At 40.3% G+C, this 23966-nt stretch overlaps 1 protein-coding gene across 3 annotated transcripts in view; it reads left to right on the top strand.

Moving 5' to 3' along the window:
• The window catches only part of stard9 (StAR-related lipid transfer (START) domain containing 9), a 43842-nt gene that overhangs the window by 11577 nt on the left and 8299 nt on the right, over positions 1–23966 (top strand). For all 3 annotated transcript variants that reach the window (XM_040136655.1, XM_040136654.1, XM_040136653.1), the window contains exons 4-22: positions 4539–4655; positions 4935–4967; positions 5073–5134; positions 5585–5697; positions 7656–7798; positions 8006–8073; positions 8273–8370; positions 8586–8795; positions 9516–9613; positions 9704–9781; positions 10057–10134; positions 11249–11428; positions 12489–12540; positions 12974–13099; positions 14430–14512; positions 14694–14755; positions 15262–15455; positions 15666–16146; positions 16339–23346. In XM_040136655.1, the coding sequence (XP_039992589.1) occupies positions 4539–4655; positions 4935–4967; positions 5073–5134; positions 5585–5697; positions 7656–7798; positions 8006–8073; positions 8273–8370; positions 8586–8795; positions 9516–9613; positions 9704–9781; positions 10057–10134; positions 11249–11428; positions 12489–12540; positions 12974–13099; positions 14430–14512; positions 14694–14755; positions 15262–15455; positions 15666–16146; positions 16339–23346 (9284 nt within the window). The remainder of the gene's footprint in view (positions 1–4538; positions 4656–4934; positions 4968–5072; positions 5135–5584; positions 5698–7655; positions 7799–8005; positions 8074–8272; positions 8371–8585; positions 8796–9515; positions 9614–9703; positions 9782–10056; positions 10135–11248; positions 11429–12488; positions 12541–12973; positions 13100–14429; positions 14513–14693; positions 14756–15261; positions 15456–15665; positions 16147–16338; positions 23347–23966) is intronic.

Here is a 23966-nt window from a genome sequence, read left to right as displayed (position 1 = left end):
GTCTGTCCCCTGTGTATTTTGAGGTGACCGTTCGGCCTGCATGCTTGCCAGGTCACTTTATCTCCAGGCTTTTTTTCCCTGCTTCATTTCTGGGATACATTTACATTCCCAACCTGTCTCTTGCCTCACCTGCTTTGTTAACCCAAAAATACCTCCCAGTGCTGCAGGGTGCTGCAAACTGTGAAAGTAGGTTGTGACAGAGGGCCATTGTGTCCATTTAAGCAGCCAGAGTACAATGACACAAATTACCATCTTCTGATTTAATTTGATGTGACAGTGATGACAAACAACAGGATTGTTTTAATGTTGCTTGTCTAGACAAACTCATACACAGTTTTAATTCTCAAAAGAGGTTGAAAGAAGGTTCAACTTCCTCTCGTGGATTTGTGCAGAGGGCACTTAAAGTGTTCTGTAGAATTTAAATGAAAACAAACAGGCAGAAACAGAGCAAAAAATATGATTAGGAATTGTGTACAGAGATGATAGTCAGGCTCAAAGAGGGAGCGGAGAGTTGAAGTGAAGTTCCTGCTCTTTGTGCTAAGCCTGGAGGACCCTCAGCCCTGTCCCAGCCCCCATAGAGTGAATTTAAGAGGGTCAACTTTAACAAGAGCTGTGCTGATTCTCTCTGTTTGAGGGAGGAGAGGGTGTCTGTGTCTGTTTTTAAATAGTGGGATGAGGACAAGACAGGGGCGGCGCTGCTTTTTGTCTTCATGTTTAAGCCTCCATTCAGCCAAGAAGCAGGGGGCAACACTTGGTGGTCTGGACTGCAGTGGATTGCACACTTTGACTTTTGTAGTCTTGATACTGTTTATTGAGCTACAGTTACATAAGATGCTCTCATTCCCAATTTATTTCTTAATATAAAACAAAATAGTAGATTCTGCTTTGGCTTTACAATGTGGTTTGTTTTTCTGAATCTAGACCTACATATGCTGTATACAATATATTGCTGTATACAGCCTAAATGTTTGTTACAAATTATTCTTTTCTATCATAAAAAGGTTAAATAACACAAGTTAGTTAGATCCTTTACTGTACTTAAAAGGCTTAAAATAGATTTTTATGCATAGGAATAATGACGTGTTAGATGTTTCTACCACACCGCCTGTTGGGTGATTTATAAGGTCACTGAGCAAGCAGCACTTTTACTAGTTACACGTGGCTGTTGTCGGCACATGGTTGGCTAGGCTACGGTGAAATACTTTAAAATGAAAAATAGTGTCTGTTGGGTTTAGGGCTGAAACTATCAGTTTTTTTTGTTTTTGTTTTTGATTGATCTGTATAGTTCTTTTTTGATAATAGTTCAGTCTGTAAACTGTCAGAAAAAGGTTAAAGGATATTCAATTTCTTATGATATAAGGCCGAAAAGCAGCAAATCCTCACATTTGAGAGGCTGGAACCAGAGACTGCTTGACATTTCTGCTTGACTTACATGATAAATATATCATCAAAAATGTTGTTGTTTTCTGTTGATTGACTAATTGTGTCTTAACTTGTAGGGTTGTGAAGTAACAGATGAAAGGTAACAATTTTTAACGTAGTTGTACTTTTATGGTCTGTAAAAGGACTAGCACTGAAATGTCGATAATTTTGTTCTTTGACAGAAAATTAATCAGCAATAATTTGAATAATTGATCAATTTTTAAGCAAGATTTTGGAAAAATCACTGGTTCAAGCTTATAAATTGTGAATATTTGCTGATTTTCTTGGTCTTTTATGATAGTTAATTTAATATCTTTGGGTTTTGGACTTTGGATTGGACACAGCAAGATATTTGAAGATGTCCCCTTGGTATGGGCGTTTTTCAGTATTCTCTGACATTTTATAGACTAAACACTTTATTGATTAATTGAAAGAAATAATCGACTGATTAATCAATAATTAAAATAGTAGTTAGTTGTAGCCCTAAAATGGACATCAACTGGTGTTTTAACTGCATATTCAGTGGCGTTTTATAGCAAAGGAACTAAAAATAATCATACTTATACAATTTTAGTGACTTACGGTGCTGATGGTCGTTTCAAGCAGGTAATCAGTATTCTGTTTTATATGTTTGAAGTCTCTGTCCTGACTTTGGGTTTTGGTTTGCTCACTGGTTTTGCTTTATTACTTGGTCATGGTGGTTAAATAAGACGTTGGTCTATTTGCGAGCTTCACTCCACCGTGTCAGTTTTGAACATTTTACTTCTCTCAGAGAAAACGCACGACTGTTGATTATTAACACACACGGATTCACACAGTCTTGAAAACAACCAGATGACCAGTGAATCCATTCAGGCTGCTTTCACAAGGACCGGGCCTTTCACAAGAACTTTCAACCACATCCAACCTAAACCTATTCCCAACGTTTTGTAAGCCTAGAGTATACACAGGCTTAGCTCCAGGTTCTCGCTTCTCCTGACAGTGGTTGGTACCCACACACACTCAAACACATAGGAGGTATGTTGAAAATATTCCTTCGTTTGATTCTGGGAGATCGTGGGAGCGCTGAGAGCATTCCTCCTCTCTCCTCTGTGTACTTACCCACCAGTCACCATGGTCCAGGTTTGAGCCCAGGGGCTAGGGGAGGGGACCCCCTCACTGATTCCACGGTATGTTATGGTTCTCGGGGAGAATGTGCTGCGTCTCAGGTCTGGTCTAGATCAGGTTGCTGCCAGCCCCTCAAGGCATATATTGCCTTTGGAGTGAGATGCTGGGTTGCTGATGAGGTCACATGTCCCCAGGACCTGGTTCTGATGGAGTCTCTTTTTTTCTTATCAGTAATGAACAAAGGAACGATAACAGTAGAAAAGACTGATTATTTATCCATTTACTTTTACCTCTAACCAGCAACACCAGTGCCCGCACACAACCAAAAGCAGGCACGGCTGACTCTTATTATACATGATATTAAATGGTGAAAATCCATATTGCTCACCATGCAAAGTGTTTCATATGCTGCAAAGTCTGTCATGATACAGTGTGTCTGACTCTGATACTAATCAAAAACAAATATCTTCAAATTCTTTGCCTCTGTGATGCCATGGAAAAATGTTCAACCGATGTGTTCTCTCACTTGACCTGGACAATTCCTCTGCGACTTTAACATAAGTAATTTAATATGCTGCTTGGCTGTTTGTCAACTCTGGAAAACTCACCAGTTTTGCTAACCAGTTTAATTGGAGTCTTAACTGGTTTTTAGGTGTACACTGTTTGACCAGTTGATTGACAGAAAATAATTGTCAGCTTTTTTGATAATCGATATAATCTTTTGTCATTTTTCAAGAGGAAATGCCAACCATTCTCTTATTTCAGCCTCTTTATTGGGAGGATTTGCTGCTTTTCTTTGGCTCATATGATAGTAAAATGAATATTTTGGGGTTTTAAACTGTCGCTTCAGCAGAACAAGCCATTTGATGACATCACAATTATCTTAATCCTCTTGTATTGCTACTATAGTTCAGACATGTGCCAAAAAAACCAAAACAAAAACAAATATATAGGATGATATCTCGGCTAAAATGGTTACTGTATATGATATTATCTTGATAAGTTACATTTTAAATGACATTAAAACTTTAACTTCACTTGACTTTAAAAATATCATTGCCAAAATAAAACAAACAAAAAAAACCAAACAAAAAATACTTGAAAACATATTTGATATGTTTCTCATGTGTTTCTCATGTAAAGATGGTTACTGTATATAAAACTTACCTGTAACAGTGATCATTGTGATTTATGGAGACATAAATTTTCAATTTTTCATCTCACTCTGTTTCAGTAAAGACACATGCAACACGTGAAAAACATTTCAAATTGCAGAAAAATAAGAAGGAAAAAAAGAAAAAAAAAAAAAAAGAGGGGTTGTGATTTGACCTCATTCTAGTAATCTCCGGAGTTTGGCTCTCAGATGCAGACACAGAGAGAAAGAAAACAAGAAGCCTCAGTTGATTGTTTTGAGTGGGACTCTCCCAGATCCCCCATATCACCACTGTGCTTTTAGGCAAGGTTTATTTTCCCGACCAAATCACTTTTTGAAGCTTTTTCACCCCGACATTTGTTTCTCTCTCACACATTCTGTAAAATAGTTTACCTAGAGTATTAGCTGACCTCCCTGCTCCTTACCTAAACCCCTCAGCAGGAAGCAACATTAGTTCCCCACCACTGGCCTGGTGCCACAGCATTGTGATCGTGAAACCTTGGTGAAAATCTACACTCATGTAAGAACAGAATGCAATTAAGATCAAGGGTATTCGATTACACTGTAAACACCTCATCAATCTACAAGTGCATTTACTGTTTTAGTAAAACAATCGTTCAGATGTGTTTGCAGGAATCCTTATGCTTACTTAGAAGATATCCATTATTTAAGGTATTTAATTATAATTTAAACAGATTTTCATCATGCATGAGAACTCTGCTTCCTCATCTCAACATTTTGAAGAAACAGGGAAGGAAATCCAGGCGATGAGCTGCACCTAGTTATTTGTAGACATTTCTTAGTTGGACTTTCTTTGTATATTTGTGATTGAGGGTGTGTGTGTTAATCTCCTCAGGTGTTCCAGGACCTGGGTGTGTTAGTGCTGTCCGGAGCTTCTGAGGGCTACAATGTTTGTCTGTTTGCTTACGGCCAAACAGGATCTGGAAAGACATACACCATGATGGGGACACCGGTGAGGAGATGGGGTGGAGTTGGCCCTGGCATCGTTGCATGGCATTTCATGTTATTTGAGTGGATTTACATTTGGGGCCTCAACTAATCTCACTAAGCACAAAGGAGTCAATGCACAAAGTATTTCTACAAAGTACAAATTCAAACCATGCTGCACTGCAAATAAGCAAAGATTCGAAAGGAAAAGCATTTAACTGTGACCCCATTCTACATCTCAATGGTCAAATTAATGCTACCTTACCCTCATTCTGTGTAATGTTTTTGTTTTGTATGCTGTCAGGACTCCATTGGCTTGACCCCTCGCATCTGTCAGGTAAGATAGTCGGCACCATAAATGAAGTGAGCACACTGATAATTTAGCTGCTTGAGTATACAGTGTTGTAGTGTGAGGTAAATTGCATTTCTCCTTCCCTGACAGGGTCTCTTTAGGTCTGAGGACACTTTTCCAGATGGGCAAAATTCAAGCAGAGTCGAAATCAGGTACTTTGTTATCGTGGGACTCCTTTAGTATCTTTTCCTTTTTAATCAGTGCAGTTAGGTCTTTTCATGACGTTGAAATTGAGATTTGATGAGTACTTATGAAACAACTATGCTGAAAAGGTAGAGGCAATACAATGCAGATTAAAAATTTATTTTTTTTTTTGTCATTTTGGAGAAGTTCATCAACAATGTAAACCAACTTCCTCAACATACTGAAAGAAATATTAATTTCATTGAACAAAAATTATGCTTTTCCACTTACACACAAGCAAAAATATAATGCTTTTTGCAGTTTCAAAAACACTGCCCTGTACCTATACAGTCAAGCATCTGAGCATGACTGTATAGGTACAGTAAAGAGGAAATCAAATGACATTAAATGATCCAGTCCTGACATATCTGGGCTGCGTCTTCATCGTATGATGTCGTCCTATCCCTCTGTCCCTCTAGCTTCCTGGAAATCTATAATGAGCGTGTGAGAGACTTGCTGAGAGGAGGAGAGCAGAAAAAGAGAGCCTCACTGAGAGTTAGAGAACACCCCGAGAAAGGACCCTATGTACAAGGTGAGTGTTCGGGGTGGTTGCATCTATACTTTGTAAAGTGGTAGACAGCAAAGATATCTTTATGTAGAGTCGTACCTAGGGCTAAACTCAGTTTAGATTTGAAAGGCACACTTACTAATGCTGATTCTCAACCCTTGCACCTAAACCAAGTAATACTTTATTTATTTTAATATTGTTTCTTTTTTTTAAAAGATGTAAAAGATAAACAGACGATATGTACATGAAGAACATCAAATTCATACACTGTAAATAAGAATACATGTACATGTACACCTAAAGTAAAAATGCACATAGGCATTAAAACAAAACCTTTGCAGGAGAAGTAGAGTGCTAAGGGCTTGAATAAAAACCAACCCAGAAAACACAAAGCAAGTAAAACAAATTAAATAAATTATAATTCAAATTCAGTATTCAAACAGTTCTAGGTTTAATTGCACAAAATAGAAGTTGTGCTTGTTGTGTTTTTCTGTCTGTCTTACTGATTAAATACTCAACTCGAGACTGCAAATTTAACTAGAACTAAGATAATTTCACTAAGTCTGTGCATTGGAAAAATGTTCTTTTCAATCATCTTGCAGCAACTTTATGTCTCAGACATACAGTAGGGATTTGCATATTTAAATTTTATTGCCTTCTGATCAGGTGCTTTCACAGGCTATGAGCTCTAAGAAATGTCCAATGAGCATTTGTAAAATTTATCCAACCACTCAGCAGTGGATCATACAGTAAAAGAATCTGTCCGAAATACTTAGTATAAAGAGAGTCGAGATGAGAGTGGATACCAGAGGTTCTGTCTCTACACTTTCATACACACTCACACACGCGTAGTTTTGGCAAATTATGCACTTGGATGTGTAACATTGGTTGCAGTATTTTGAATAAAGCTCTTTTCTTGTATGTTTTAGTTTATAAGTCACTGTGGTGTGTGGTCAGTTGTGGAATCTTGCTCCCTTGTTAGGCTTTTAATCGGGTCCAGAATTGGTTGCCCTGGCTCTAATCCATACTCCTCTTTTAGCTTCTTCTACTTTCTCTCTTTTCTCTTGCCCCTTTCCATATCCTCCTCCACTCCCTCTTTTTCTTTCTCTTCCTCTCATCCGCCCACCTCTCTGTGCTTAAAGCCCCACATCCACTCATTGTCTGTATCAGGAGAAATCCCAGATGACCAAAGGAAGTGAAGTCATTTCCATGTGGTTCCAGAGAGAACACTACACGATACACACAGAGCACATTTAGGACTCACAGTTTCTCTTCTCCAACAGTGTTTTACTGTCACTCTCACTGTTTTTGAAATTATTCAGATATTTTTAATACTGCCTAAATTAGAACACAGAACAAGTAAACACATGTTATAGCAACAAGAGTTGTGGTTATCTGTGCTTGTGTGTTTAACAGCCACATAAGTTGATGTGATTCATGTCTGGAAGTAGAGCATCGTCACTTTTTTTTTTTTTTTTTTTTGGGTTGCTAAATGCTTTGGGAAAATATTACGAATCAGACGGGAATAAGTATTGATGAGACATATTTCCTGTTTGTGTCTTTTTCGCTCTCTAGTTGTTTAACTCCTCTGCTTAAGTATCTTGTGTCAGTCTCACTGTCATATCTATACAAAATGTTTGCATAAACTGTTAAATGGTGTATCTTTTATTTGTGTTTACTCAATTTACCAGTTTAACCTTATTTCTTTGGCAGCCATAAATAACCTTAACCTTAACCTTAAAATGTAAATTTTTGACCTTACCCTTTGATCTTCATCCTTTTCCATATGAAACTGTGTTTTTTATAAGTTCCCAACAATCGTATGATGTGAATCTTCATATCCACTTTGGCGCCAATGAATATTTCCATTTTTGTATTTAGGTCAATTAGTCAACATTTCCAGGCTGATATTAAACCATACCACTCTTGGTTTATTTGCTCAGGACTGTGTTTTGTTTCTCTATCTGTTTATTTCCCATCAGACCTGTCTCAGCATGTTGTGTCAGACTACAAGCAGGCCATGGACCTTTTGGAGGAAGGCATTGCCAACCGCGTCACCGCAGCAACCCACAACCATGATGCCAGCAGCAGATCCCACGCCATCTTCACCATCCAGTACACGCAGGTCATCATCTCTCTCAATACCCTATCAGCTCACAATACAATCACACACAATAAATCATTCTGATAATGATCCTGTTTCAGATTTTCTGCCAATAATTGCTCCTTGGGTTCTGACATGCAATTCATATTTTTAGTATCTATTTTATTGTGAAGCATTTGTCATTATTAGCAGATTTCCAGTCTGATAGCTCTTGTCTTTTTACCACAGGCAATCCTAGAAAATAACCTTCCTTCAGAAACTGTCAGCAAGATTAACCTGGTGGACTTGGCTGGAAGGTGAAACTGCTTTCTCCTTCTGTTGCCTGTTCTTTTTTTGTCATCATCTTTTAAGTCAGAGTCATTGACAAAACTGCCCCCTAGTGGAGCGTGGCTACTGCCCTGAGATTACCTAACTCTCCATTCCACATTCTCTCTACATCTACATTTAATAATTTCAAATGACACGGACCTCGTGTTGTTTGCCTTTTTTCGACAGTGAGAGAGCAGACGCCCGTTACTGCAGGGATAGACTGACGGAGGGCTCCAACATCAACAAGTCGCTGGTCACCTTGGGCATTGTCATTTCTGCTCTTGGTAAATGAAGATACTGTTAAAAGTTTTATAATTTTGATTTGAAGCTCCAGTGATCATGTCTAATACTGTTTTTATTTGGAATAAAATCTAGCATGCACTTACACAAATTCCTGTTTTTTCTTCCACATTTCCTCTATCCTTATTTCACTCTGTCCATTTTACTTTCTCCACACATCCCACAACCTTTGTAACCCTTTGTTCCGCTGCCTCCAAAGCCCAAAACTCCCAGATGTCTAGCAGCTGCCAGAGTATCAACAGCATGGCCTCAGAGGGTGATGGCAGCGTGGTGGGCAGCCACAGCAGCTCCCTGTCTGGAGGAGGAGGAGGAGGGAGGAGGCACTGCTTTATCCCCTACAGAGACTCAGTCCTAACTTGGCTGCTGAAAGACAGCCTGGGTGGCAACTCCAAGACCATTATGATTGCAAGTAAGTTTCACAGGTGTCCATATTATTGTTAAAAGGGTATTCCAGAGATTTAAAATTGCACTTCCATAAAATTGGGAAACTTACTGAAAGACAGATAAAATATGGTCAGAATCGCCTCATCAATGGGCTGAGATCTCCTTACTTCTAAGGGCAACATTGGATCCTACATTTCCCATCATGCAGTGGATGGTAAAGCAGTGACTGATCATGATATGTAAAATTGATGTGAATGTCCTCTCTAAAGAACAATGGTGGCGGTTTTGTGTGTTCTTTAACTATAGATTCTGTCAGAGTTTCCTACGAGCACTTGAATGTACCAACAAAGAAATTTTTTCCACTTTTCAATCCCTGCTCATGGCTGCATTGTCTCATGAAGATGATGTAATTCCCACCGAAAATGTAAAGGTATTTTGGTTTCCAAGGGTTCACTGTGAATATCTGTTTTATCTGAAGCAAATCAACAAGTTGATATTTGCTTTATCCTGGCGTTAACTAACGGCTAACGGCTGCCTAGATGATGATGATATTATTTTGAAAGTAATGGTTATGCTGTGAAAATGGTTTACTTTAGTGTGTGTAAGCTCCAAATCTAATATTATGGTTTGTTTTGTTTCTCTCTAGTCTTACTTATTACACTGACATTGCTGTTCATGTGATGTGAGTGTTAATTGCTGTACATTTGTCTTTTCTTGTGTGTTTTTGTGTGTTTTTGTGTTGCAGCGGTCTCACCCTCAGCTAACAGTTACAATGAGACCCTCAGCACGCTGCGCTATGCTGCCCATGCCAGAAATATTGTCAACAAGCCTCGGGTTAACGAGGTCAGTGGCTGCTTAGAGTCTGATGCCTAAATTTAATGTTTGATCTAAATGTTGTAGTAGGTTAATGTGTGTACGTTGATTTCTGTGCAGGATGCCAGTGTTCGGCTGATCAGGGAGCTGAGGGAGGAGATTGACAGGCTGAAGAGCATGCTACTCAGCTTTGAAATGGTATGGTGACTAGCGCATGGCACTAACTTTCTCTCAGACACACCCTGCTGGTTTTACCCAAAAAAGCCTTCTTAGGACTGAGAGGCTTTGAATAAAAGACATTCCCAAATCACAAGTTTTTGTACCAACGGCTTAATACGGTGCATTGTGTCTTTGAGACATTTTTAATCCTCTGATTGGTAAAGCTTGAAGTGCATTGTATTGTGTGTGTGGGACATTTTCCCTTTGCACAGTATGTTGATTGATAATTTTTTTTTTACTCTCTTGACTGGCAGCAGCGCAATCCTAGTCCATCCCTGAGTGATGAGAGGGATGGAAATCTTTCTGACATTGTGCTACAGAACGAACTAAAGGTAACACGGGTCGACACAGATGGTTACATATGCCTGACAGATACAGTAGTCATTGACACATCAAACCAGTGTGCTTTCGTATTCAGTTGAATGTTTTTTCATCAGTTGACAGATATTTCACAAAAAAGAAAGTCAGGGCACCGTGTAATAAGGTTGCATCAACCTTTGATAGGCAGATTTATCGTCATATATGCTGTGTGGCCAAATGGGGTCAAAATCACAACTTCTAATGAAACTGTAGTTTAGACTGTAAGACTTTAGATGAGATACAAAGATAGAAATATGACATGTAGATTCATACAAAAAGGTGTATAAAGATTTTCCATTTACATGATATAACCTAGGATCAGTTCACCCAAATGAAAAAAAGTTTCTTACTTACCTGTATCTAGCCCCTTCCCCTTTTTTTGAGATATCTGCCCGTGAGACTTATGCTGATTTTTCCTGACACTTCACTAGGAACCTTTTTTTTTATTTTTATTTTTAAACCACATAAAAAATAGTTAACTATTCAGATTAAGGTCTGCAGATTATGATGGGACTAGGACACTTTTTCCAGAGACACATTGTTATTAAGTTTTTCTGATATGATTTTTTAAAAATTTTATTTATTTAGCAACACTTATTAATTTACATTCACCTTAATTTTATTAGGGTATTAGGGCAGTTGCAGAAGTCCCTGTGGTGAATGTCTCAAAACCTCATCAAATAAAACCTAAAAAATGTGTGTATTTAAATACCACCAGGGTTACATGGGAATATGTTTATAAATTGGTTGAACTGACCCTTTAACAACATGTAAACAAGCATACAGTATATTTTGAAACATTGCGCACAAACTTTGATGCTACTTAAGAGGAAATTGGAATATATAACAGGACCATTGTGGTTTAATAGGGTAAACATATGTATTTCTAACAAACTATGATTATTATTAATAGCAGTAGTAATAGTCTTGGTAGCAGTAGCAGTTGTTGTAGGACTGGCAATAGTAGAAGTAGTAGCTATTATTGCCACAGAAATTGACCACTTTGGTTTTTATCCCCCCCTCTGGTTTTTATTCTCTTCTCTTCATTACCTTCCTTCATCATCTTCATCCGTGCCTCCTCCTCAGGTGGAGCAGCTGACGAAGGACTGGTCGGAGAGCTGGAGAGACAAGAAGGAGCTGCTTGAGCAGTACAGTGTGGACATCAACAGGGACCAGGCCGGCTTCCTCGTCAGCTCCCTCCAACCACACCTGGTTACCCTTGATAGAGATGTTCTCAGCACTGGGGTCGTCTTCTATCACCTCAGGGTATGACGATATGAACACAGTTAGATTTACTGTATCTGTGTGTAAACAGTATTAGTGTTTGATTTGGTGTTACTAGTCCCTTTTAGTGAGGTCTTTTCTTTTTGCCATTACTGTGGTGTAAGTATTGGTTTCAGCATAATTAATTCACAGTTGGATATGTATATGAAAACATTTTGGTTTAGGTATTAGAGTTGCAGTTAAAAGGGCTGGAGTTAATGTTAACAGAGTTGATGGTGTTAGTGTTGGTTGTATGAGATGGTGTACTTTCACTCTGTATCTCTTTTTCTAAGTTTCGTTTTATCCCCAGAGACTCACATCGCTCATTTGCACACACGCTGTTACACTAAAAATACACCTTTGCATGAACAACATGATGCAAACTCCCACAAACCGATATATTTTTCATTTGCACTACTTTTCCCAACTCTCAAGTTAGTGGTTTTGACAGCCGTCTTGACTGAAACCATCTCAGGAGGAGGAGAGGGAAGAATCTACTATTTCTCTCTGTTCTGCAACAGAAAAAACTCTTGAGAAAAGGTTTACTTCTACTGTATTTCTTTTCACTCTACCCTCCAACTGTCCTGTCGATCTCCCATCTCTCTATGTGAATCACTTCTGCAATGCATAAAGCTCGGTTGGATAAGAGGCTCTTAGTTCCGAGGCTAGGACTCAGGGGAGCTTAAGCTGTCCTGATTCTGACAATGACAAGCATACCCTTAGGCCTGACAATTAACGCTGTTTCCTGCATGTGAAGAGCTGAAGCCACCTGGGAGCAGATGTGGTCCTCACACCATATAAGAAAGCCTTTAATCTCATTAGATAAGACTTCAAAGTAAACAAATTATATTTTTTTCTGTCAGCTAAGTGGAAGATTAGAAGTGGAAGGACAATAGTTCTCCAAAGAACATTGTGTAACATTCTTGTCACTATATGTAGTTACTTTTTTTTTTGAGCACACCCAGTTAATGACCAGTGTATATACACGGTTTGTTTTGATGTTTTTGTTTATGTGGATTTTGAGTTTACATCATGGTTTTGTTTTTTTTGTTTTTTTTTGCAGGAAGGAGTCACCCACATTGGACCTCGCGACCATCTTGAAGAGCCACAAATAGGTATTAGTTATTCATTTGGTCACCATGTTTCCTCACCCAGCTGCAAATATTCCTTTTCAAACTGTACAATGAGATTGTTTTTTCTGAGCTGATGTACATTGCAAGAATGGAAATCTTCAAAGCCTCCTACAACTATGCTTTATCACAGAGTAAACATACAACAAACTGACAGCTCTAGATAGTACCTGCAGCAAAAAAGCATAGGAAAAATATAGAATATTCAGTTCACTATCCAGGATATGACACACAAGATATACAGTACGTTATAACTGTTAAGTGAGAATTAATGGTAAAATGTCCTAAAATGTCCTTTTAACTTTTACTGTTATTTAGTGCTGCATTGAGCACTAAATATATTCAGCAGTACAGCAGCTGCCTTGGCACAGCTTTCTAAATCAGTATGTGCGATTGTGTTTCTGCTTTCTGTTTCTAGTTCTGCAGGGCAGTGCCAGTTGTGAGATTGAAAACCGCGGAGGTGTGGTAACGCTCAGACCGCTGCCAGGCTGCTCCTGCCTGCTCAATGACAGAGAGGTCACTGAGCCCTGCAGACTGGCTCAAGGTCAGCTCGTGTCCTCAACAAAATAGTTTGTTCACGCTGTCTTGTTCCCACTGCATTTTTTCCTCTACATGGGACACAAATTGGATATTTTATAATTATATGAACAGTAAAAAGATCAATGTAGTATTTGCATGTTCTCATTTTTGATCAGAGCTTCTGTAGAAATGCAGGCTTGCAACTTGTTTTTCACTTTTATTTGACTGACAATAAATACTTATTCTAGATTCTGAGACACTTATTACCATGTCATGCCTTAGAAGCTTAGCTTAGGTACGACACTTGACGGAGTTGACAGAGAAAGTTACGATCTGTAAGATTTCAATTTTGATTGAATCAATGTTGTTGTGTTTTAATAATACAGTATCAGAGTTCTGTTCAAAATGAAACGTTTATTGATCACAGAGGACAGAAAACTCCTGACTTTCACAAGGCTGTTTTCTTTTCGCTGGTTGTTCGGCCATGATGAAACTGATGTCTTTTTTTGTAAACTGCTGTAGCTATACTTGTACCGACACAAACATGTGTCCTCATCAAAATGCTCTAGACCACATGTGCTGCTTTTCCAAATTCTGTCATTGTTGAACATATGCACATGCACAAACATTTCGTGTAATGTGTGCTTACACCAGTTCCTATCTTCTGAATTCATCTAGTAAGTGCATGCATCATTTTCTGTGAATCCCTTGTGCATGTGTACACAACTTGAATCCAGTGTGAGAATGGCGGACACAATGCAAACTACTGTACAGAGAGGTAACTAATGAGTGTAAATACATTTAATGGCTACAGCAGAATAAATACCAACCATATATAGTATCAAAAATTAGGTCTGATTTGATGAAAATCAAATAATAACTTTAACTTTGAATATAATTTTAAATTCAGCACATACTGTGAGCAATTTATGCTTTTAAATAAGCAGAAAATTGTGGTGTTTTTGTTTGCCACATGTCTTTTTAGCATTGCTGATGCTCTTAAAGACTTGACCAGAAAATCAGACTTGAACAGCACTTGACACTGAGCATAAAGGACTACCAAGCGATTGTGGCTGTGTGCTGGATATCACATGTAGTCTAATGTACAATTCCATAAGTGTGTGATCTCATATATATATATATGTGTGTGTGTGTGTGTGTGTGTGTGTGTGTGTGTGTGTGTGTGTGTGTGTGTGTGTGTGTGTGTGTGTGTGTGTGTGTGTGTGTGTGTGTGTGTTGGTGTGTATACACTTTCAATGCACCCAATCCCAAGGATAAAAATGCAGAGACACACTCACACCCACAGGATAAGCCTACAGCTTGTGATGATGTATATGTCTCTCTCTGTCTCCTAGGGATGGTGATCACCTTGGGAGGAGTGCATAAGTTCCGCTTCAACCATCCGGCAGAGGCAGCTGTCCTTCGGGAACGCAGACGGGTAGGTGCTGCTCAGCTGAAAATGAGTATCATGTTGCTGGTTAAGAGGTAAATCATGATGATTTACATATATAATTTTCTTTATCTGTTCTGAGAATACTGGTGGTGGTGATTGTTTATGTTTATTTTTATTTTTTACATTTGGTAAATATCAAAGCTGATCTTTTCTTTCCTATTCTCAGGCTAGTGAAGGTGGCATGACCTGCACCTACATAGACCTTAGCCCCTTGACCCCTGACCACAGGTAAATATTGCCTCCAAAAACAAATTCACAGAACACCACAACAGCCTTTTTTTAGGACACTTTTCACCACTCTGGGTGTATGTGTGCGGTGTCGAAAGAGCTTATTCTGCTAACTCACAGCCTACATATTTGATAAGAGGTACAAGTATTGTACCATTGTACATGCTGTAGAAATAGGCCAGTGCTTCATGCATGTTTTCTTCTAGTTGGTGGAGATGGCATGTGTATCCATTAGCCCCCACCCTCTTGAACAATCCCAGTTAGCTGTTTACAGGACAGGCTCAGGCGTTGCTTAGTTACTGTTGAGACGCTGAGCTAAAAATCCACAACAGTAGCTTTTACTTTAAACCTACCACTCTTATTGCCAAACTACTTTATTCTAGCATAAAATTGTCGTTATCTGAGGTAAAATAATACCTTTGCTTTTTCTGATTGCCTTTTATCTCTTATTTCATCATAGTTTCTCAGTCTGCGTTTCATCCTGGATCTTTGTGCCTGTTTTATAGCGTTGAAGAAGTGAAGCTCCAAGGGCAGCTGGGTACCTGTCTCTCCCCCAGTGAGGAGCCTACTGCAAGACAGCGTGTGGAGGAGCAGCAGCGCTACGTGGAGAGTTTGCGACAAGAGATCCAGGCTGCACAAAGACGAGCTGAGAGAGAGCTAGAGAGGGAGCAGGCCCACCTTCGACAGCAGCACACTGAGAGTAAGTACTTTCCACACACTCAATGTAGAAAAGTGTCACTGCTGCTCATGTAGATACCCATCAACTTAAAAATTCCAAGCAAAAATTCTAGATGGAGATCACTTGTTTTAAAGTGAAATGAAAAACTAAATTGAATTTTGTCTTTAAATAAAGACGTGTAAAAGATTTCCAACAACTCATCATTCCCCTCTTTGAATCTTTACCCAACAGTTCAGCAGTGGATTTTGCAAGAGAAAAAACGCCTGACAACTGCAGAGCAGAGAGTCACCCAAGAGTCTGGAGTTCAAACAGACGTTATCCCGGCATCCCTCCTAGAGCAGATGACAAGTCAGGGACACAAGGATCAGGAAGATCTTATAGTGGATTGCCCCTGCCAGGTTGTAAGAGCCAGGAAGAAGGCAGTGGAGGAGGAGCTACTAAAGCATCATGCCCTTTGCCGTGCTGAAAGCCGAATCCGTCGGAAAAGGCTGCACTATCAGCTGGAGAGAATCGCCCGCAAGCGCCATCTGTTGGAAGCTAAGCGAGAATTGCAGCAGCTGGAAAAGGCCCTGCCTCCTGGACCGGACAGCCCAGAGTCTCCTGAGCTTGGGTCCCCCTCAAAACTCAGGGGACGATCATTTGTTTCTCGTCGACACTCATTCTCAGCAGATCTTCTGTCCCGGCTCTACCCACAGCACACCCCTATCTTTAGGTGAGCACATAGAGTAAAATGTAAAACCTGTAGAGTTAGTTCCATGGTGGGCAGGAAGCAAACTTATTCGCTTACCTAACAGGAGCTAATACAGAAAAAAAAAATTGTTTTGTGATTGCTTGTACCTCCCATATGTACAGTAAATAATTTTCTAAGTTTAGAATTTAATTAGTCTTTTTCTTTCTTCAACAGACATTTCCTGAAGAGAAACAGATACACAGAACTGACCTCAAATTCCTCCACAATGTCTGATTCTATTGGCAGCAGGAAGTGGGTTTCGGATGAGTGTCTTCCACGGGAAAGGACTCAAAGTTGTTCCAGGACTACCTTCTCAGGACAAAGTCAATCCTGCCAGAGTAGAATTAGCTCCTCTGAAAACATCAGACAAGCTTCCAGAGAGGAACCACAAGCTCCACCCTGTCGGGAACGGCCCGAAAGAAAACCTCTGCTGCCAAACCGAGATCTGTCTTTTAAAAACAGATCAGATCAGAACCCAACAGTTATTCTGAAGTCCCCAATTGGAACTACTGTGCAGCCAGTCAGCAAAGAAAATACACAAGTATCCACAACAGACAAATCCAGTTCTGAAATTGTCTCTTGTATGACTGTGAGAACCCCATCCCATGAAGCTAACAATGGAGTAGAAACTATCAGGAAATCTTTCTCTTGTTCTGTGGGGCCCAGGTTAAAAATAGCTCTGTCCAAAGTGTTCAGAAAACCACCATCAGGTTCAAATGGTGGCCGAGGTCCAAAACCTTTGGGGAGGATAGCAAGCAAATTTCTCTGGAGACAAAAAAGAGACAGGAGCCTAAAGGACACCAATATGAACCAGCGCAAATGTGCCATTAAAACAGCCGTTTCATGTGAGGAGCTTGACCAAAGGACTATTTTTGAGGACATTAGACAGAGGCGGTGGCATAGTACTGAGGCTCTGATGAAAAAGACGAGCAGATGGGTTGATAGGCAGCAGGGATTGGTTGGATGTGAGGAAGAGCAAGAAGAGAGGGATGAAGGAACATCAGACTGTGAGAGTCTCCTCTCACTTGATTCCCTGTCTTCTGCCTATGCCATAGCTCTGGCAGAGCAGCTGAGACATGAGGAAGCAGCTCAGAGTGAAGCCGAAAGCGAAGACAGTCAGATGTCTAAAGACTCCTTGACTGTGGAGAGCAGTGGGAAATATTCTACAATGGAGAGACTTAGCCAAACAGTGGTACCAGCTTACTCAATGGTGACAAATTCCTCTCATCTATCCATAGGGCACAATAGGACTGCAGAGAGCAGTTTAGACTGGAGCAGCTCTCAGAAAACCCAGGTAATACCAGCAGAGGTGTATTGGAGCCAGCATGGTTCCAAAAAATTGAGACATAAAGGGGAAATTGGTGCAACAAGGAATCCTCCTTCTCAAAGAACATTAGTAGCAGATTCCAGAAGCAAAGACACTGTGCACAAATTGACTGAGGACTTTGGGAACATGCAGACCACTTCGACCAGCAGCCCACGCTCTCTGAGCAGCTGCAGTGTGATGGAGCCAGAAAACTTGTTGGCGCTCACTGATGCCTGGTCCTCCACCGATGCAGCAGACAGTCCCAGGATTTACAGGGATTCCCTACCTTTCCAAAGCAAAATGGTGTTCAGACATGTGGAGAGCAGCAGCAGCAGCAGTAGTTCAAGTCTGACCAGTATAAACCTCTCAGACTCTCAGAACGGATATAGAAGCTATAGCTCAACATCCACCAGCACTGATGGTGCAAGTGTAACAGTACAGGAACACAGACTTGTGGTTTCCGGGGAGTCTAATATTTTAACAACACCAGAAGATGCCCTGATATCATGGAATCAGAAAGATGTGGAGCAATTAGGGCAACAGTCAGAAAATGTGGAAAAGACAGTTATAGATACTCGAGACTACGGCAGCAACAAAAGTCCTGCATCCTTACCCACATCAGATCAGACCACTTCTGTGTCACACACTGGGATTCCCCACACCACACAAGCAACATCAAACTTGCTTCAAGTGTTTATAGATGCACCTAATATGGTAGCAGGTAATGTTACTATGTCCTCTGACACTGAAATGTGCACCTCAGGTTGTCAATCAGTAATGCCTTTCTCAAATCTTACAAATCCTACTAACCAAGGCCAAGTACTGAACAAGATCTGTGAAGCTTTGAGTGCCTTCAAACCTCCCACTGAAGATGAATTACTATGCAATCTGGATGGAACAGAAAAGTTTAAAGATGGACAGCAGAATGAGTTTGAGAATACCAAAGAATTGTCACTAACAAGGGATGAAACCAAAGGCACTGAGCAGTACATTGCACTACAGCAGGAAGTTGTTAAATCAGCTTGTAAAAATTCCAGGAAGAGGAACAAAGACCAACAGGAGGCTTTCATGGGCAGCCTGAAAATTCCAAAAAGGACTAATGGCAGAGAGTTGGTAACTTTCTGCTCAACACCAGTTGGCAGCCAGGAAGATATTTGGCCTCATGATAATAACACCAGTGACTTTAAAGGGGAGCAGTCTGCCATGGAAACTGACAGCCATGGATTTGATTCTGCTTGTGCTGATGGCAGTCTTAGACAAGACAAAGTGGCTTCAGTGGTACTGCCAGTTTCTGATCCCATAAGCAGGAAACTTGGACGGGTCATTGAGGACTCTAAATGTAGCCTTAAAGGTGATGACAAAAGTTGTCAGAGTGGTAACTCTGTGGGAAACAGAAAGGTAGTTGAAAAGGGAAATGCAACAATAAAGGATGTAGTTGTAGAAACAGAGGGGAGAGAATTCCAAATTGATAGGCCCAGAAAACATCAAGAAAATAGAAAACACACATGCAAGTCCAATTCTATTTGTACTGCCATTGACCTGAGAATCTCAGAAATGGTGAAAGAGCATGTGACATTGTCATTGATTGGCAACGATGTTGACATTACGAGTACGAATCAAAGTCTGAATGCCTTAACATCATCTGCATGTCATTTCGGCTGTAATAGTGACGAACATAAATTGACAGAAAAGCAGTTGAGAGATGAAAGGAAAGATCAGTTGAAAGAAGGGAAAAACCTCAGTGGACATTCTTCGGGGGAAAGGATATGCAAACCCACAGTGGACAAAAGTGAGCACCTGGCAACAGATATGCAGGCTAAATTGAGGACTAACTATGTGAGCAACATGAGTGAATCTACTGAAGTAACACAAAAGATTTACCATGCTCTTGACTCTTCTGAGGGGAAATCAAATAAGACAGAAAATGATCACTGTGTTGTCCAAAATGCCTCTGCCAAATGCAGCAACATCCAATCAAATCTGACGCTTAACAGCTATGGAGAGACTCAGCACTCTGGAACCACCGTTTTGCAACCAGTTCGTTTGTCCTCAATGAGTGATTCCGCTTCAGCAAGAAAATGTATTGATTCTCGAGGAAACACTGAGGAGAAAGATGCTGTATCTCAAGAAATGAACGATGTAGGTAAACAAAAAGTAACTTTCCATCTTAATTCTACCATAAGTGATATGCGCTTGAAAAGAGTGGACAACCAGACCTGTTCTGATGCCCCTACTGTGGATCCAGATAACCTACAGTTTCATCAAATCCACCATGAAACACCCTCCACCTTTGGTGATACAAAAGTTAACTGTGGATGTAGCCATGTAGAAGCTGTCAGTTTGGGAGCTGCATCCAGGGTTAAAGATAAAGACCATTATTCATACAAACAAAGCTCACCAAAGATGATTGAACATCTCCAGTATAGTCCTGACACATCTGGAGCCACTAAATTATTATCTGATGGAGGAAGTCTTCAATTCAAACCACTCAATCATAACAGCGACCAGAATACATCCTTTGATGACAATGTCTCTGTGAAATGGTTGGCTATTACTACTGGCCATGATCAAAATGGTGAAACAGAGACCACAGCAGGGGGTAAACAATCTGTCGCAGCAGAGGATCAGTTCAAACCCAGTACGCAAACCCATTCATATAATTTGGCTCAGACTTGTGTGGTCAATATGAATTACAACAAGTGCCACAATTTATCAAATTCACAGAGCCAATTTGATAAACATGCTGAAGTTGTAAGTAAAGGAAACTGTGTGATGAAAAATGACGAAGAAATATTTACCTACCAATCTGAAGCACAGGCTCCAGAGATCTTGGCAAATTTAAAATTTGAAACAAGTATTTCTGGTTCCATACAGTCTTTCCCCAAAATCGCCCAGGGAAATGGTGTCGGAAATACAAATTGCTATGGATCTCTAATGTCCAGAGAGGATAATGTAAACACATCTCCTAGTACAAAAGGTAATTCTGTTCTTATGTCTAAAAAAGCCAAGTCTAAGAGGTTCAGAAGGTCTAAGATTGAGGCTCATCCCACCTCTTCCTCTGAGTCATCTCTTAAATCATCAGATGAGGATGAAGAGAATGATAAAACCACCAGAGTTCATCATAACCGGCCATCTTCTAAATGGGTAAAGCTAGCCACACAGAGTAATGGTGGACAAGAACTTCAAGAAGCTAGAAGTAACAATCCAGATGTTTCTATATCATTGTCAGTAAGTAAGACTAAAATGAAGAAATGTTCTGCTGGAACTCCAGGTAAAACTGAGGTTAAGTTTAGTAGAGATTACAGCCAAAAAAGACACTTGTTACCCCCTCAAGCAATCCTACCAAAGACAAATGTGGAAAAAATAATTCCGTATGCAAAGAAAAGTGAACCACAGCATACACTGAAGTCTCAAGACTCCCCTATGCATTTTGCCTCAAGTGACATCAACCCTTTTGTTCACCAGTGGCAAGACGATGACTCAAACCAACACTGTTATAAGAATCCGTCATTCGGGAGTGCTGCCGACCTATCCTGCAAATCCCCGCTTTTAAATAGTGCTGAAAAACGTATAACAAGATGCTGCAGTGTTGACAATGGTTTAAATGGGCAGAACTCTCCTTTCAATTCCCATCTCAGTAGTTATGCCACCAACAAGGGGCTCTCCAGTACACTTAGCAGTATGGAAGATTATAAGGAACAAGCGGATAAAACGTCTCCGCTTACACCCTGTCAAGAGACGTCCATTGATATTCACAGTCATTTAGCCAATCTGACAGTGAGCAGCAGTTCTTCAAGTAACGATGTTCCTGGTGGTTTTGGTAACGACTCCAGTCATGTGGATGAAATTATGTATGTTTATTCATCTGAGCAAGAGTCCCAGGTAAGCAAAACATGGGCCCAAAGGAGGAAGACATGTCAGCATGGCACTCAAACTGAGTGTGGGCTTCAAACAGTAAATTTTACTAATAGTAGTAGTGCTCCAAAGAAGAAAGATCGTCACAAAAGGAGCAACACTGATGTACCTACAACACAGAAAACCAACGTGGACATTAAAGAATCTGCTACTTGGGCCAGCATGGAAAGCATGTCGGCTCACCTCTCCAAGCTGATCGACAGCACCTCAGACCTGCTGGGAGACGTCCAAGGATTGAGAACAGGTGAAGTCCACAGGTCCAGTCCGAGGCGGAGTGTCAACTTGTCAAGTTTTAGCATCTCTTATAGTGAATCTAATGACTGCACTAAGAATCACTGCTCAACTCAAACAGCTGTAGATGTTGCCATCCAGACAGACAATCTTTTAACACCAGCAGATAACCAAGTCATCGTTCATCAGACTCCCAATGAAAAGTCCAAATCTCATGAGGTCAATGTGATAGTCAAAGTGATTGGTTCGGAGGCTGTTAGTGTGTCTCAAGACCAAGATGTGCACATTGTGATGACAACTAAACCTAACTCAGATGAAAAGATGCAGAGCATGCCTGACCTGAGGTTTAACGCCTCTGCTGCCTCACAATCAGAGAATGTCCCTCTCAAAACACCTCCTGTAAAGATTGCAGCTGAATGTGAACGACGTGTAAGATATGCTTCTTCTAAAGGCTCAAAGGAAAGCACGCCTGAGGCACTGTGCCATAAAAGTGTGGCAATACTTGAAATCACCCGTAGATCATCAAAAAAAGGCCACCAAGAAAATCAAAGTTCATCTATAAAAATTGATCCATCTCCTTGTTTAAAGAAGCAGGCTACATACAAAGATCGTGCATCATCGCCCATTCTGACCATGGGAGCGAAATTACGTTTGAAGCAGAGAGGAAAACAATCAACACTATGTTCTTCAAAATATATGGGTGCAAAAACAAACCTTTCTTCTGTGGAAGACAGCCCTACCGTGCCTTTTAGCAAACAGTCAGTGTGCACATCTGTCTCAGACAATGATCATGTGTCCACACCAGATTGTGATGTTTCCTCTAGTCACTCAGAATCTGTGTCACTTGAAAAGGTTAGTGAAATTAGTTGTTCAAGCCCTAAAGGATCAGATAAATGCCCCGCAAGCCTTAGTTCGTCACTGGATAGATACAAAGACACTGACAGGAGAAATATTACCTACAAAGATAAGGACAACCACCAACCCAGTTCAAAATGGCAGATGAGCTCTCCACAACAGAGGACTTCTACTTGTACAAAAGGTTTAACTTTGCACAACCATATCTCTCCCATATTAAAACAGACTGATGTGCACAAACAGCAGGCTAAAACTAGACATGGAAAACCACCAGGCTACACAAGACCTGCAGTTGACTCTGTGGATTTTTGCACTGATCCCTACAACCCATCACCAGTCAGCGACAGGACTGTTCAACTTCAAGAGGATGACATGGTGTCACTGGTGCCCAGTGAGTGCAACACAGATGTCCTTGTGAACATTAAACCTGTTACCAGCCTGTCCCCATGCCAAGACCACCAGATAGCCCCAGAGGACCTGCCCATGCACAACAAGTTCACCAACTGGTCAGGCATCAACCATCAGCAATCTAAACACTCTAACAAACTGGCCCCATTGCTTACCAACGACCACGACAAGAGCAGAGACTGTGCCGAATGGGGTGAGATAGAAAGTTATGGTTCAAATGTGGAGTCTGTGGCACAGAGCGACAGAAGGGCAAGAGAGATAGAGAGGCTGCGACAGGAGAGAGAGCAAGTGATGGCAACAGTCAACCTCAACGTGAACCCAACACCTCTGACTGTGGAGCTGACGGAGGCCAAGCTGCATTATGGGCTGGGAGAGACAGATACATTGTTAAAAATGCTGTCCCCGAGGTCCAGAGATGAGCTGGAAACACCAACCTCAGCTCCTACCAAAATGCAGCTGTATGACCGGTAAGGATACACATGATCCAAATAGCTTTTATTTTGATCAAATAAAATTGCCTTTAACTAATTAGGGCTGGAGGTTCTTTGGAAAAATTTTGATACTGGTGCACTTATGATGCTTGAGTTTTGGTACCAATACTCAAGTAATACATAAAGCATATCAATTTACAGTATGTTGTGTTCACATCTTGTTTCTGCTGGTGCAAGTGGGCAAAAAAAATCATATAGCAGGGTTAACACAAGGATTTATAGAAGGACTCTGCCAGTTTTAGACTGTATTTTACTAAAATAGTTTCTTACTTTAGATCAGGAAATAACTAATCAAAGAATAAGTAAACAAGACTAAAATCTGGCCAAGCATTTAATGCCAGCTTTCAGTACCTGACAGTTTTTGATACTTATTTCTACAGACACATTTTGACACACCAGGAAGAGTACCAACCACATAAGAACAATAAACTAACGCACTGGGGTTAGTAGTGAAAAGGTACTAAGGTTTGATAAACAACCCCAAAAAAATCAGTCAAAATCAAAATTCCTTCAGGCTATACAGATATGTTGTGACAATGTTTTTGCAGACTTTTTTGAAAAATCAGGCAAGGTTCAGTGTGATTACATTTTTGGAT

This window comes from Xiphias gladius, chromosome 10, assembly GCF_016859285.1.
Source record: "Xiphias gladius isolate SHS-SW01 ecotype Sanya breed wild chromosome 10, ASM1685928v1, whole genome shotgun sequence".
NCBI classification, from domain to species: domain Eukaryota; kingdom Metazoa; phylum Chordata; class Actinopteri; order Istiophoriformes; family Xiphiidae; genus Xiphias; species Xiphias gladius.
Note: the sequence above shows the minus strand (reverse complement) of the source record. Positions and strands in the feature narration are given on the sequence as shown.